This window comes from Oncorhynchus gorbuscha, linkage group LG18 (assembly GCF_021184085.1).
Source record: "Oncorhynchus gorbuscha isolate QuinsamMale2020 ecotype Even-year linkage group LG18, OgorEven_v1.0, whole genome shotgun sequence".
NCBI classification, from domain to species: Eukaryota; Metazoa; Chordata; class Actinopteri; order Salmoniformes; family Salmonidae; genus Oncorhynchus; species Oncorhynchus gorbuscha.
This window is the reverse complement of record NC_060190.1, coordinates 8,921,141-8,936,568: the sequence shown is the minus strand read 5'-3', so window position 1 is coordinate 8,936,568 and position 15,428 is coordinate 8,921,141. Positions and strand designations below refer to the sequence as shown.

Below are 15,428 nucleotides of genomic sequence, written 5' to 3'. Positions count from 1 at the left end.
TCAGTGAGCGCGCTCAATACAGCCTCCAACGACAGATTGACATATGGGGCGGCAGCGGCGCCCGGCAGAAAACTACCATCCGTCAGGGAATGTTAAGTCCTACAGATGAGGAAGAAAGACGACCACAAAACACGACAATGCTCCATTTGTGTAAATAAGGCTATAGATCAACTAGGAATAGGTCTTGGCTTCCGTCTGCAGCTGAGCCCCGTGAACTACAAGACAGTTCAGTGTTAGACTGAATGGCATTCTACCCTATAGAAGCCAATACTGCTAAGGACACAACAGAAACATAGTGTTTGTATAGGCTTTTCTGTAACCCCAAACTGATCCTGGAACTGTTCACTAATACAGTTACTGTTGCCGCTATTGTTATTTTATACAAGGCATTACAGTAATGTTTCATGGCAGACCGCTGGGTTAGTCATCCAATGCTGAGAACCCTGACAGAGATTATGAAGTGCATTCCCTTCCTGTAAAAAGTGCAGTGTCGGCTCGATGCCCAGTGGGAGTGGGAGAGTTGGTGTGTATGTATGTGTGTGTCCGGTGTGAGTGCCTATGTCTGTGCGTGCGTCTGGTTTGTCCAAGCCGTAAAAGAGGTGTTTGCATATTTGTGTCTGTGTACATTAGTGTGTGTATGTGGGTCTCCACTACAGGAAGAGGAGTAGAGTGGAGTGGATTGGCTCTGATTCGCTTTCTTTCTCTCGCAGCCATCTGGAGATGACAATAAACACACAAACAATCACTCTGCAATTAATACACCAAGGCAACTAGACTCGCAGGGACTAACTGACTAGTTATTCTGAAGAATATAACATGACAAATTGTTTTATTTGTGTAAATCGTACATTTAAACTGTGATTGTATCGTGATATGATTAAATAAATGTCATTTGACCCTTATTTACACTATAAAATATGCGTTATTCCAAGATTCATGTTCCTTGAGGCGTCAACTGAAGAAACTGTGGAGGTTAACCAAACAGTGTCTCTGAGAATGAGTCATATCTACCACAATTGAATTAAATACCCGTTGGAAACATAGACAACCCACACACTGCAGTTAATTAACAGAGAAATAATAAAACAGACACACACACACACACAGACACACACACACACAGACACACACACACACAGACACACACACACACAGACACACACAGACACACACACACACAGACACAGACACACACACACATAGACACACACACAGACACACCCACACAGACACACACACACACATAGACACACACACACACATAGACACACACACACAGACACACACACAAAGGGACAAACCCAGGGGCTTTGATTTAAAGGCTTGACATGTACTGAAACAGTGACCGTGTAAGTCTGTTAGCTGGGCTAAGGTGTGGATGTCTTGATATTTGAACATAGACAACACTGACAGATGCTGACAGGGAGAGGCGAGGGGCTATGAGGGACTAGGAATGGGGTCCTAACCTACACCCTCCACCCCCTGACCCCAGTCCACTGTCTTAAGCAGCCGCAGGGTCCAATCCAAAGACTTGCATCCTTCCCCTCTGCCCTTGTCGACTTGTGAGCAAAACTGTGCTTTAAAAGCTCCAATAGAGCAAAATGATTTTTGGTTGTTTTCTCCTTACTTGGAGTGGGCAAGTACAGAGGGGAAGGTGGCAAGTGTACAAATTGGAACCCAGCCTCGGCCTCCCCTCCCGTCTCCCTGTGGCAGGGGCTGGTCTGTATGCTCATCACAGACAGGCAGGTAAAGCATGCACGGGCATAAGTGTGCACATTCCCTCTGCAGTCACAACAAGGGTCTTATAGTAAGATAAGGTGCTTCTGCGTGCCAACAAACACCCTGTGCCCTTGTACCCCACCAACAAACACCCTGTGCCCTTGTACCCCCCAACAAACACCCTGTGCCCTTGTACCCCCCAACAAACACCCTGTGCCCTTGTACCCCCCAACAAACACCCTGTGCCCTTGTACCCCATTGTTCCCCCTATCTTGTATATTATACCCAGTTCCCCCTGGCACAGCCATGCCCACAGCCATAGAGAGAGGAGTTGTGCCCATCCAGGGGTGTCTAGGAATGCCCACCCAGACAGCCAGGCATGGTTCATGCTCGCCCACTTCCCAAATTGCAGCTGAAGTGTGACATTAAAGAACTACAGTTAAAGTGACCCATGCAAAAACTCCATTACCCAGCAGGCCTTACCCTTTCCTTCACTATGAGACACTTTGCAAGAGGAAGAGACAGACAATGGATGCAGAATTAGTCAATGTTTTTACCCAGATATTCTTACTGAAGATAAAACAGTCTCTTGTACTGCACTACCAATGTCCATATTAGTGTGGACTGGACTACAGGCAGATATGCTTGGGGAAGTCCATGGTAAAATACCATAGTGGTAGACAGAGATAGTATCTAATCATATTTATTTCTACTCAAGGCAAAATGGTCTCCATGACTGTATCTGCCAATGCCCAGAGTCTGGAATCTGGACTACAGACAGATACAGTATGTGTGTGGAAGTCCAAGGATAAAGGCTAGCCTTTTAGTATTAGAGAAAAGCTAGCCTGGACTGAACTGTCCGGGAATCATTCTGTTCGGTTTAAGTCATTAATCCATAGGTGGATTTGACAGCTTTGGCCGCGTTCCAATCTGATAATTTACGGCCTCCACTTCAGCCTTTGTGGACACCCACTTCTTGGATTTGTGTGAGCTAGGTTTTTAGTAACAAAGGAATATACCTCGACCTTGCCAACAGCGAAAGGGCTTGGCATAGGACTGCAGTAGTGTATGCCATATCACTCACACAAATCCAGTCCACTTAATAGGGGAAGTCTACAAAGCAGGAGGGAAGGGGGTCAAAACTTTGGGATTGGAACGCAGCCATTGGGGGATTTTCAAAGGGACACATAGGTTATATTCACAGTACAGTAGAGAGCACAGAAAAGATGCTAACCACTTTGTCCTCCTGTAGTGGCATGTAGTCCAGGTAGCAGTGAGAAAGTGAAAAGGAAGTGAGGGAGGGAGTGGAGGAAGCAGAGGGGAGGATAGAGGGATGCAGTAGAGGAGTGGACAGAGGAAGAGAGACAAGAGGTCAAATATAGGTTCATGGAACATGAGAAGGGAGGGAGGAAAAAGAGAAAGAGAAAAAAGGATTGAGGGAATGGTGTAAACGTTTGTTAATAACACATGTGCAAAATCCACAATACACACTTTTAATACACAGTCTATTCAGTGATACACAATCTGTAAGACGTGCAACAGTGGTGAAACACAGACGGCGTTTGACAGCAAACGTGCATGACTCAACATATCAGTCATGTGACGTCGGCATGACACATGACCTTTGTGTCACAGTGTCATGGAGGAGCAGGAAATGGGGACAAGAAGAGCAACATGATACATCATCTTACACAACCCTATATATAACTTCCTGTCTAGCTTACAATACAATATATACACTACCATTCAAAGGTTTGGGGTCACTTAGAAATGCCCTTGTTTTTGAAAGAAAAGCACATTTTTTGTCCATTACAATAACACCGAATTGATCAGAAATACAGCGTAGACATAGTTAATGTTGTAAATGACTATTGTAGCTGGAAACAGCTAATGTTTTATGGAATATCTACATAGGCGTACAGAAGCCCATTATCAGCAACCATCACTCCTGTGTTCCGATGGCATGTTGTGTCAGCTAATCCAAGTTGATCATTTTAAAAGACTAACAGACACCTAACAAGTCCTCAAATGGCAGCTTCATTAAATAGTACACGCAAAACATCAGTCTCAACGTCAACAGTGAAGAGGCGACTCCGGGATGCTGGCCTTCTAGGCAGAGTAGCAAAGAAAAAGACATATTTCAGACTGGCCAATAAAAAGAAAAGATTAAGATGGGCAAAAGAACACAGACACTGGACAGAGGAACTCTTCCTAGAAGGCCAGCATCCCGGAGTCGCCTCTTCACTGTTGACGTTGAGACTGGTGTTTTGCGGGTACTATTTAATAAAGCTGCCAGTTGAGGACTTGTGAGGTGTCTGTTTCTCAAACTAGACCCTCTAATGTACTTGTCCTCTTGCTCAGTTGTGCACCGGGGCCTCCACTCCTCTTTCTATTCTGGTTAGGGCCAGTTTGCGCTGTTCTGAGAAAGGAATAGTACACAGCGTTGTATGAGATCTTCAGTTTCTTGGCAATTTCTCACATAGAATAGCCTTCATTTCTCAGAACAAGAATAAACGGATGAATTTCAGAGGAAAGCTCTTTGTTTCTGGACATTTTGAGCCTGTAGTCGAACCCACTAATGCTGATGCTCCAGATACTCAACTAGTCTAAAGAAGGGCAGTTTTATTGCTTCTTTAATCAGGACAACAGTTTTCAGTTGTGCTGACATAATTGCAAAAGGGTTTTCTAATGATCAATTAGCCTTTTAAAATGATCAACTTGGATTACTGCTAATGGTCCTCTATGCCTATGTAGATATTCCATTACAAGTCAGCCTTTTCCAGCTACAATAGTCATTTACAACAGTAACAATGTCTACACTGTATTAATGATCAATTTGATGTTATTGTAATGAACAAAAAATGTGCTTTTCATTCAAAAACAAGGACATTTCTAAGTGACCCCAAACTTTTGAAAGGTAATGCACGTCTACTTCCAATCAGTATATGAGCCTGTATTTAAATAGCATCTAGGATAAGTTTGCTGATCTAGGATAAGTTTTCCCTTCCAAATCATAATGAATATGTTTATACAGACGGGGGGGGGGGGGGGCTGACCTTAGATCAGCACTCTGAGTTTTTTTTTAGGAATACAGACCCTGCTTTTAATATCTGCTGCTTGGTGAGGTATTATAGATACATAAATGTGACCTTTATAACACAACATGACTATGAGGACAGGCTGGGGAGAAGGGAGAGGTTCAGTAATACCAAAATGAGTTGGTGGCACAGATTGTGTCGGGCATCACCATGCAACTGTAATGCCTTCTGCAGGACAATGCTGTGTACTGCATCGTGTCTCTGGGTCTCTGCACAGGGTGAATCGCGGTTTATCACGACAATATCAATGTTTTGTGAGTTACTGTGACTTATATGCTGCTAGTATAGAAGTCAACACATCTGATTATGATTGAGGGCATTTTGAGTCAAATATCAATTTAGTTTAACTACAATGAACAAGCTGCACCTGCACAACATGACCAAAAGTATGTGGACACCTGCTGTCGAACTGCTCATTCCAAAATCATGGGCATTAATATGGAGTTGGTCCCCCCTTTGCTGCTATTACAGCCTCCACTCTTCTGGGAAGGCTTTCCACTAGATGTTGGAAGGTGTTCAATGGGGTTGAGGTCAGGGCTCTCTGCAGGCCAATCAAGTTCTTCCACACTGACCTTGACAAACCATTTCTGTGCGGACTGGGGGCATTGTCATGCTGAAACAGGAAAGGGCCTTTCCCAAACTGTTGCCACAAAGTTGGAAGCACAGAATCATCTATAATGTCATTGTTGCTTTAAGATTTCCCTTCACTGGAACTAAGGGGCCTAGTCCTAACCATGAAACACAGCCCCAGACCATTATTCCTCCTCCACCAAACTTTACAGTTGGCACTATGCATTGGGGCAGGTAGGATTCTCCTGGCATCCGCCAAACCCAGATTTCCGTTGGACTGCCAGATGGTGAAGCGCAATTCATCCCTCCAGAGAACTCGTTTCCACTGCTCCAGAGTCCAATGGCGGAAAGCTGTACAGCACTCCAGCCGGCGCTTGGCATTGCGCATGGTGATCTTAGGCTTGTGTGCGCCTGCTCAGCCATGGAAACCCATTTCATGAAACTCCCGACAAACAGATCATGCTGACATTGTTTCCAGAGGCAGTTTGGAACGCGGTAGTGAGTGTCGCAACCGAGGACAGACGATTTTTACGCACAGCATGCTCCAGTACTCGGCGGTCCCATTCTGTGAGCTTGTGTGGCCTACCACTTCGCGGCTGAGACGTTGTTGCTCCTAGATGTTTCCACTTCACAATAACAGCAGTTACAGTTGAACGGGGAAGCTCTAGTAGGGCACAAATTTGACAAAGTGACTTGTTGGAAAGGTGGCATCATATGATGGTGCCACATTGAAAGTCAATGAGCTCTTCAGTAAGGCCAATCTACTGCCAATGTTTGTCTATGGAGATTGCATGGCTGTGCGCTCAATTTTATGCACCTGTCAGCAACGGGTGTGGGTGAAATAGCCGAATCCACTCATTTGAAGGGGTGTCCACATACTTTTGCATATACAGTGTATCTTCTGTATAACTTATTGAACATGAATCCCGTAGAACCAATTTATAGTTTGATAGATTCATATCATTTTAACTCGCAGGTCTGGAAAAATACATTAAAGCTGCTGCTAAATTAAAGATTGGACCCTTTTTTCAATTTTAGGCTGAAATTACATACCCAAATCTAACTGCCTGTAGCTCAGGACCTGAAGCAAGGATATACATATTCTTGATACCATTTGAAAGGAAACAATTTGAAGTTTGTAAAAAACGGGGACCCGTTTTGGCTCGTGAGCACCACTTTCAAGACTACTGGCTGATATTATACAAAGGTTTGAGAGCACATCTTTAAGTAATGCAAAGAGTTGAGCCTTTTTGACATGAGTGACACAAACTGAAGTAATGTAAGGAAACTTGATTAGCATCCGTCCTGTCAAACAAATGTCTGTTTTGACCGACTCAGCACTGGAGAGAGGCATGAAGTGCTCGGGCTTAAATCTGACATGAGGTACACCGACGTGTTGAACTAAACCGGAAAACATGAATAGGAGGGAGAGTTTTATGTAATAAAACAAAGTTTTTAAATGTCAACTAATCCTGTTATTCTGCTTGGCTGGAGATAGAGGGGAGAGTAGGATGGGGGGGGATCAAGGAAGGAAGTACCACTTGAAAGAGCGCCGGTCAGAAGCCATCTCTCCAGTCTACACTGCCTACACACACAGGCTGTAATATGCACACAATACAACAGCAAACTACACAAAAATGCCCTTACACACATAGATTACAGCCTACACAAAAAAATACCCTTTCACACATAATAGATTACAGCCTACACAAAAGTACCCATAAATACACCATAAATACTGACACTGATACACAGACACGCACACTAATACTGACTCAAACCTACACAGAATTGTTTTCTCTGCCTTGTGAGAGATGTTACTTCAAAATACATTTGAAATAAAAAGCAATAGTGCTCAAACTCATTCTTGGCATACTTTACTATTGATTTGAGTTCCTAGCCCATTATTTCACTGTAGTATTAGTTCCATGTTGATGGAATATCTAATAGAGACAACACTACTAGTGGCCGGTTATCATTATCCATAATTCATTTAATGGAATTATCCCATAATAAGTCCACAGCCTGGGCCAAAGCTTGATCCTGTGTCCTGCTCCCTGTGTGAGTCTGGGTTCCAGCTGGGCCTAGCGGATCTGGAACAGATTGGCACCCAGCAGGTCCAGGGACCAGGGCCCACAGTCAGGTAAGATACCCAGGAGGAGGGGCTCTCTCTTGGGCTGGACAGGAGATGGAGAGGGGCCCAGATGGAATGGGGTGGGCTTAAAATAATGGCCACATGTGGTGAGTATGGGCAACGCCGCATCTCATACCGCACGCGTCCTCTGGCACTGGGGAGCTAGACTAAATCAACTAGAACCAACGCTGTATCATTCACAGGGTTTGGGCTCTGGGGAGCTAGACTAAATCAACTAGAACCAACGCTGTATCATTCACAGGGTTTGGGCTCTGGGGTGCTAGACTAAATCAACTAGAACCAACGCTGTATCATTCACAGGGTTTGGGCTCTGGGGAGCTAGACTAAATCAACTAGAACCAACGCATTCACAGGGTTTGGGCTCTGGGGAGCTAGACTAAATCAACTAGAACCAACGCTGTATCATTCACAGGGTTTGGGCTCTCATTCACAGGGTTTGGGCTCTGGGGAGCTAGACTAAATCAACTAGAACCAACGCTGTATCATTCACAGGGTTTGGGCTCTGGGGAGCTAGACTAAATCAACTAGAACCAACGCTGTATCATTCACAGGGTTTGGGCTCTGGGGAGCTAGACTAAATCAACTAGAACCAACGCTGTATCATTCACAGGGTTTGGGCTCTGGGGAGCTAGACTAAATCAACTAGAACCAACGCTGTATCATTCACAGGGTTTGGGCTCTGGGGAGCTAGACTAAATCAACTAGAACCAACGCTGTATCATTCACAGGGTTTGGGCTCTGGGGAGCTAGACTAAATCAACTAGAACCAACGCTGTATCATTCACAGGGTTTGGGCTCTGGGGAGCTAGACTAAATCAACTAGAACCAACGTTGTATCATTCACAGGGTTTGGGCTCTGGGGAGCTAGACTAAATCAACTAGAACCAACGCTGTATCATTCACAGGGTTTGGGCTCTGGGGAGCTAGACTAAATCAACTAGAACCAACGCTGTATCATTCACAGGGTTTGGGCTCTGGGGAGCTAGACTAAATCAACTAGAACCAACGCTGTATCATTCACAGGGTTTGGGCTCTGGGGAGCTAGACTAAATCAACTAGAACCAACGCTGTATCATTCACAGGGTTTGGGCTCTGGGGAGCTAGACTAAATCAACTAGAACCAACGCTGTATCATTCACAGGGTTTGGGCTCTGGGGAGCTAGACTAAATCAACTAGAACCAACGCTGTATCATTCACAGGGTTTGGGCTCTGGGGAGCTAGACTAAATCAACTAGAACCAACGCTGTATCATTCACAGGGTTTGGGCTCTGGGGAGCTAGACTAAATCAACTAGAACCAACGCTGTATCATTCACAGGGTTTGGGCTCTGGGGAGCTAGACAAAATCAACTAGAACCAACGCTGTATCATTCACAGGGTTTGGGCTCTGGGGAGCTAGACTAAATCAACTAGAACCAACTGTATCATTCACAGGGTTTGGGCTCTGGGGAGCTAGACTAAATCAACTATCATTCACAGGGTTTGGGCTCTGGGGAGCTAGACTAAATCAACTAGAACCAACGCTGTATCATTCACAGGGTTTGGGCTCTGGGGAGCTAGACTAAATCAACTAGAACCAACGCTGTATCATTCACAGGGTTTGGGCTCTGGGGAGCTAGACAAAATCAACTAGAACCAACGCTGTATCATTCACAGGGTTTGGGCTCTGGGGAGCTAGACAAAATCAACTAGAACCAACGCTGTATCATTCACAGGGTTTGGGCTCTGGGGAGCTAGACTAAATCAACTAGAACCAACGCTGTATCATTCACAGGGTTTGGGCTCTGGGGAATGCGACTGTCTTATTTACAGGGATGTTGAGGGGAACTGCAGCGTATGTGTCAATACTGTAAACGCTGAATGGTGTTTCTGGTTGGCAGCTTGTCCATTCTGTGTAAAGGACTACATACTAGGTGCTCCTAGGTTTTACATTACAGGGTCGCTATTTTGCAAAAGGGTGACACACCTGAGGATGGATTGAAGCTCCAACAACAACTCCAATACACTTTGACCGGACAAAGTGTGACAGAGCCCCAGCCGCCAACACAGACAACATAAAAGCAGCCGTCTTGACAAAACAAATGAACAAGGGGCAGGGATGAGGGAGGGGTAACGGAGACGGAGGGAAGGGAGGGAAGGAAGGAAGAAGAAGGGGTGGAGGCAGGGATTCTTAACGGTTTCTCACGTTGTTGGAGCGCAGGGAGACGCGTCCGCCACAGCGGGCACAGAATCTGGTCTGGCAGTAGGAGCAGTGGTGTCCGCAGCCGTCGGCGAACTTGGTCTTGCGGCAGATGCCGCAGGTGGGGGCATCGTCCTTGTGCTGGCCCTGCTGCTGGCGCCGCGTCTCCACGCCGATGCGACGCACCTGCTCCTTGTAACTCTCAAACTGCTGGTGCAGCGTCCTGAGGGAGGGAGGAGAGAGAGGAGGAGAGAAGTTGGTCATGTGCTTATTATGTTTTTATTGAGAGAGAGATAAGAGACAGACAGACAGACAGACAGACAGACAGACAGACAGACAGACAGACAGACAGACAGACAGACAGACAGACAGACAGACAGACAGACAGACAGACAGACAGACAGACAGACAGACAGACAGACAGACAGACAGACAGACAGACAGACAGACAGACAGACAGACAGACAGACAGACAGACAGGAGAGAGGGAGAGGCTAATTATCAAAATCCAGAAAAGAGCCGTTGAAATTCTACAACCACAAAGAAGGAAGCGATTCCCAGACCTTCCATAATAAATCCATGACCTACAGAGAGATGAACCTGGAGAAGAGTCCCCTAAGCAAGCTGGTCCTGGAGCTCTGTTCACAAACACAAACAGACACCACAGAACCCCAGGACAGCAACACAACTAGACCCAACCAAATCATTAGACAACAAAAAGATAATTACTTGACACATTGGAAAGAATTAACAAAAAAACAGAGCAAACTAGAATGCTATTTGGCCCTACACAGAGAGTACACAGTGGAATAATACCTGCCCACTGTGACTGACCCAAAATTAAGGATATCTTTGACTATGTACAGACTCAGTGAGTAGAGCCTTGCTATTGAGAAAGACCGCTGAAGGCAGACCTGGCTCTCAAGAGAAGACAAGCTATGTGCACACTGGCCACAAAATGAGGTGGAAACTGAGCTGCACTTCCTAACCTCCTGCCAAATGTATGTGCCATCACAGCAGCAAGATTTGTGACCTGTTGCCACAAGAAAAGGGCAACCAGTGAAGAACAAAGAACATTGTAAATCTAGTTTCCCTTTTGTACTTTAACTATTTGCACATCATTACAACACTCTATATATACATAATATGACATCTGAAATGAGAGAGAGAGAGTGAGAGAGCGAGAGAGAGTGAGTGAGTGAGTGAGTGAGTGAGTGAGTGAGTGAGTGAGTGAGTGAGTGAGTGATATATATATAGAGAGAGAGAGAGAGAGAGAGAGAGAGAGAGAGAGAGAGAGAGAGAGAGAGAGAGAGAGAGAGAGAGAGAGAGAGAGAGAGAGAGAGAGAGAGAGAGAGAGAGAGAGAGAGAGAGAGAGAGAGAGAGAGAGAGAGAGAGTGATAGAGTAAAAGACCTAGAGAGAGAGAAAGTTGACATTAAGAGAAATTAGGGAGAAAAAAAGTGGGATGGAAAATGGAAATATGCAATGACCTTAAGCACAGTGTTTCACAGCTGGACAGATAATAATGATGGTGAATAGGTTAGATTTAGTTATGCTTGCTGTCAACAACCACTTGTTTCAATAACATGTTCTGAAAGTGTGGATGACTGCATTACTTCAGTTTGCAGGGAAACAGTCAGGAACCAATTAAAACAACAGATGAAAGGAGTGTACCTAGCTGTGAATAAATCACACCATAAAAAAACTTGAAGTCGAGACTCTTCACTCCTTCCCCCTCTCTCGGCCTCTGCTTTCCCAGGAACCAAAATAACCCATTTGTGAAATGCAAATGAGTCCGTGTGAAAACTGAAAACCCTTCCCGCATTTCCCTCCCCAACATTATTGTCAAAGGACATTAGCATATGATTTCACTCATATACAGGATCCAGCCAGTCTATTTAATTACTGTGTGTGTGTGTGTGTGTGTGTGTGTGTGTGTGTGTGTGTGTGTGTGTGTGTGTGTGTGTGTGTGTGTGTGTGTGTGTGTGTGTGTGTGTGTGTGTGTGTGTGTGTGTGTGTGTGTGTGTGTGTGTGTGTGTGTGTGTGTGTGTGTGTGTGTGTGTGTGTGTGTGTGTGTGTGTGTGTGTGTGTGTGCGTGTGAGAGAGAGAGAGAGAGAGAGAGAGAGAGAGAGAGAGAGAGAGAGAGAGAGAGAGAGAGAGAGAGAGAGAGAGAGAGAGAGAGAGAGAGAGAGAGAGAACAGCAGCAAAATTAGACCCGACCAAATCATGAGAAAACAAAAAGATAATTACTTGACACATTGGAAAGAATTAACAAAAAAACAGAGCAAACTAGAATGATATTTGGCCCTAAACAGAGAGTACACAGTGGCAGAACTATGTTATCAGGTCAAGTTATCAAGTTATCTCTTGAGGGCCATGTCTGCCTACGGCGGCCTTTCTCAATAGCAAGGCTATGCTCACTGAGTCTGTAGATAGTCAAAGCTTTCCTTAAGTTTGGGACTGTCACAGTGGTCAATACAACCCATATTTATGCTTATTTATTTTCCCTTGTGTACCCTTAACCATTTGTACATCGTTGCAACACTGTATATATACGTAATATGACATTTGTAATGTCTTTAATGTTTTGAAACTTATGTTTGTGTAATGTTTACTGTTAATTTTTATTGTTTATTTCACTTTTGTATATTAGTGAGTGAGTGAGTGAGTGAGTGAGTGAGTGAGTGAGTGAGTGAGTGAGTGAGTGAGTGAGTGAGTGAGTGAGTGAGTGAGTGAGTGAGTGAGTGAGTGAGTGAGTGAGTGAGAGAGAGAGAGAGAGAGAGAGAGAGAGAGAGAGAGAGAGAGAGAGAGAGAGAGAGAGAGAGAGAGAGAGAGAGAGAGAGAGAGAGGGAGCGAACGAGAGAGAGAACAAGAGAGAGAACGAGAGAGAACAAGAGAGAGAGAGAGAGAGAGAGAGAGAGAGAGAGAGAGAGAGAGAGAGAGAGAGAGAGAGAGAGAGAGAGAGAGAGAGAGAGAACGAGAGAGAGAGAGAGAGAGAGAGAGTGAGAGAGAATGAGAGGGGGGGGCTGATAACTTAATTGATAGTCAAGCTTTGAAAACTGGTCCTGACCTGTCTTCTGTAAAGCCAGAGGACAAATGTGTCTGTTTAGTCTAGCCATTAAAGACTTCCCTGACATCTGGCATAACAAGGGCAGACAGGATATACCCCAAACACAATAACACATTTCTGGAAGGAATATGCCAGTACATGACTCAATTTACTGCATTCCAGGTGCTTGCCCTTTTCAGATAACAAAAATCCGGACTTTTTCCAAGCAAAATGAATACTAACTGAGACGTTTACGTAATTGAGAGTGTTCACCCAAATGAGGCTGGCATATGACAGTAATATGATGATAATAATACAATCTTATGATAACATGTCATATTATGAAAATACGATTGAATAAGACAAGTCCCCAGTTTTTGCGGAATACAGCCATTTCCTTGTGTGTATCGTCAATGACCTCAGCGTGCGTAACAGGTTGAACACACACCGCCCAGTCTGATGTCAACAACACTGGGTCGTTGAAATCCTTCGAACATTTAACAATCTTCCACCATGTCCTGCTCATAGCACCCAAGAAAGGAAGAGTTATAAGTGGCCAGAAATACTATTTAGATAAGACTTTTCACACCATTAAAATTGCAATTTAGATTTTCTCAAAATGGCTTCAGAATGACTGCATAGAGGTTTCTATTCATCCTTAGGAAGTCTCTTCAGAAAACTCTACATATCACACATAACGCCTCTTCATTGGTCCCCAGAAAGACTTCATAAAGTCTGCTGAAAGAGTGTAGAAATAGCAGGTAAGTGTAGTTAATGCTACGCCTCCCGGTCTACAGTCCTCCTGCCTAGCAGAGATATAGCAGACTGCGGTCCAGGGGAGCTGGAACAGGGAAATAACTTGGGACGATCTTGGCTTGCCAGGTGACGTCACACATTGAGATTAAGCCATGACGTGAATGTCAAGGTGACAATGACGTTACCCAAGACTGGATCGAGGCCAGATAACTGACAATACACACACATTTGGCCAGGTAATACCACAGAGATTATGCCATGACGTGAACATGTACCTAAGGCTGTTATAACCACCTTCAAAGTGACATCGCTGCTACATAAGGCTGTTATGACCAGCCTCATAGGTGATGTTGATGCTATATAAGGCTGTTATAACCACCCTCATAGATGATGCTGCTGCTATATAAGGCTGTTATAACCACCTTCAAGGTGACTTCACTGCTACATAAGGTTGTTATAACCACCTTCAAGGTGATGTTGCTGCTACATAAGGCTGTTATAACCACCTTCAAGGTGATGTCGCTGCTACATAAGGCTGTTATAACCATCTTCAAGGTGACTTCACTGCTACATAAGGTTGTTATAACCACCTTCAAAGTGATGTCGCTGCTACATAAGGCTGTTATAACCACCTTCAAGGTGATGTTTCTGCTACATAAGGCTGTTATGACAACCCTTATAGGTGATGTTGATGCTACATTAGGCTGTTATAACCACCTTCAAGGTGATGTCGCCGCTACATAAGGCTGTTATAACCATCTTCAAGGTGATTTCGCTGCTACATAAGGCTGCTATGAACAGCTTCAAGTTGATGTTGCTGCTACATAAGGCTGTTATAACCACCTTCAAATTGATGTCGCTGCTACATAAGGCTGCTATGAACAGCTTCAAGTTGATGTTGATGCTACATAAGGCTGTTATAACTACCTTCAAGGTGATGTCGCTACTACATAAGGCTGCTATGAACAGCTTCAAGTTGATGTTGATGCTACATAAGGCTGTTATGACCACCCTCAAGGTGATGTTGATGCTACATAAGGCTGCTATGACCACCACAAAGTCACTCTTCAAGGTTAAGGATCCAAAGGTCATCAAGTTTGAATGATATGAGAGACTACACATGAATGTGTTTCAGAACAGTTTGTGTTGTACATTTCTTAATGTAGCAAGCTATTTTTTAAGTTAGAAAGCTGTGTGAAGGACTGTTTGAAGGTTGTTCTCAACATATTGTAACCTTGAGGCCCTACGTCAAAGCATCAATGGAATCGAAACTCTTTGAAATCCTCATACCAATTCTGCATCTGTGATATATGAAATATAATCCGTTATTGTCCTCATTTCACATGGAGACAAATCTACAGGTGGTGATACTCAAGTCAATGGTGCTCTCTATCTATAATACAAAGTAAGAAGTAATGCGAAGCGAGCGATGTCATTGGTCAGCGGTGGCACTGAATTGACTGACCCTAGAGTGGAATCTGTCAGACCAATCGAAGTCCAGCGCCTGAGGCAACAACCGGTGCCATGGGAACAGCTGTCAGAAACAGAGAGTGCACGGCCTGTAGTCATGGAAAAACTGCCCGCGTTAACACCCTGGTGTCATGGTGTGTCAGAGAACCAGCTGTTAGTGTTCTTAGAGAGGACAGTAGATAACAACTTGGCTTTATCTGACTAGGGGATGGATCTTTCTCTAAAAGGCAGGGGTTAGCGTCCGGGTAAATTTAGGGGAAAAACAGATGTACTTTTATCTGTCAGGGGGAAATGAACATTACATAATAAACACTGAAGTTATATCAAAATGGGATTTGACAATTCCAAACCAAACCACCCAGACTGCTTCAGAAATGCTCCCCTGAAGCACCGAACTAATTGAAGAAAAGTACTATTTGAGTATGAACCATAAA

General features: G+C 44.4%; 1 protein-coding gene across 1 annotated transcript in view; it reads right to left on the bottom strand.

Moving 5' to 3' along the window:
• LOC124003211 (regulating synaptic membrane exocytosis protein 1-like) overlaps positions 1–15,428 on the bottom strand; it is a gene marked incomplete at its 3' end in the record, with an annotated part of 99,767 nt that overhangs the window by 8,292 nt on the left and 76,047 nt on the right. Inside the window, exons 2-3 of the mRNA XM_046311291.1 lie at positions 9,728–9,944; positions 2,954–2,965 (exon numbers count right to left, since the gene is read on the bottom strand). Coding sequence (XP_046167247.1) covers positions 2,954–2,965; positions 9,728–9,944 — 229 coding nt within the window. The remainder of the gene's footprint in view (positions 1–2,953; positions 2,966–9,727; positions 9,945–15,428) is intronic.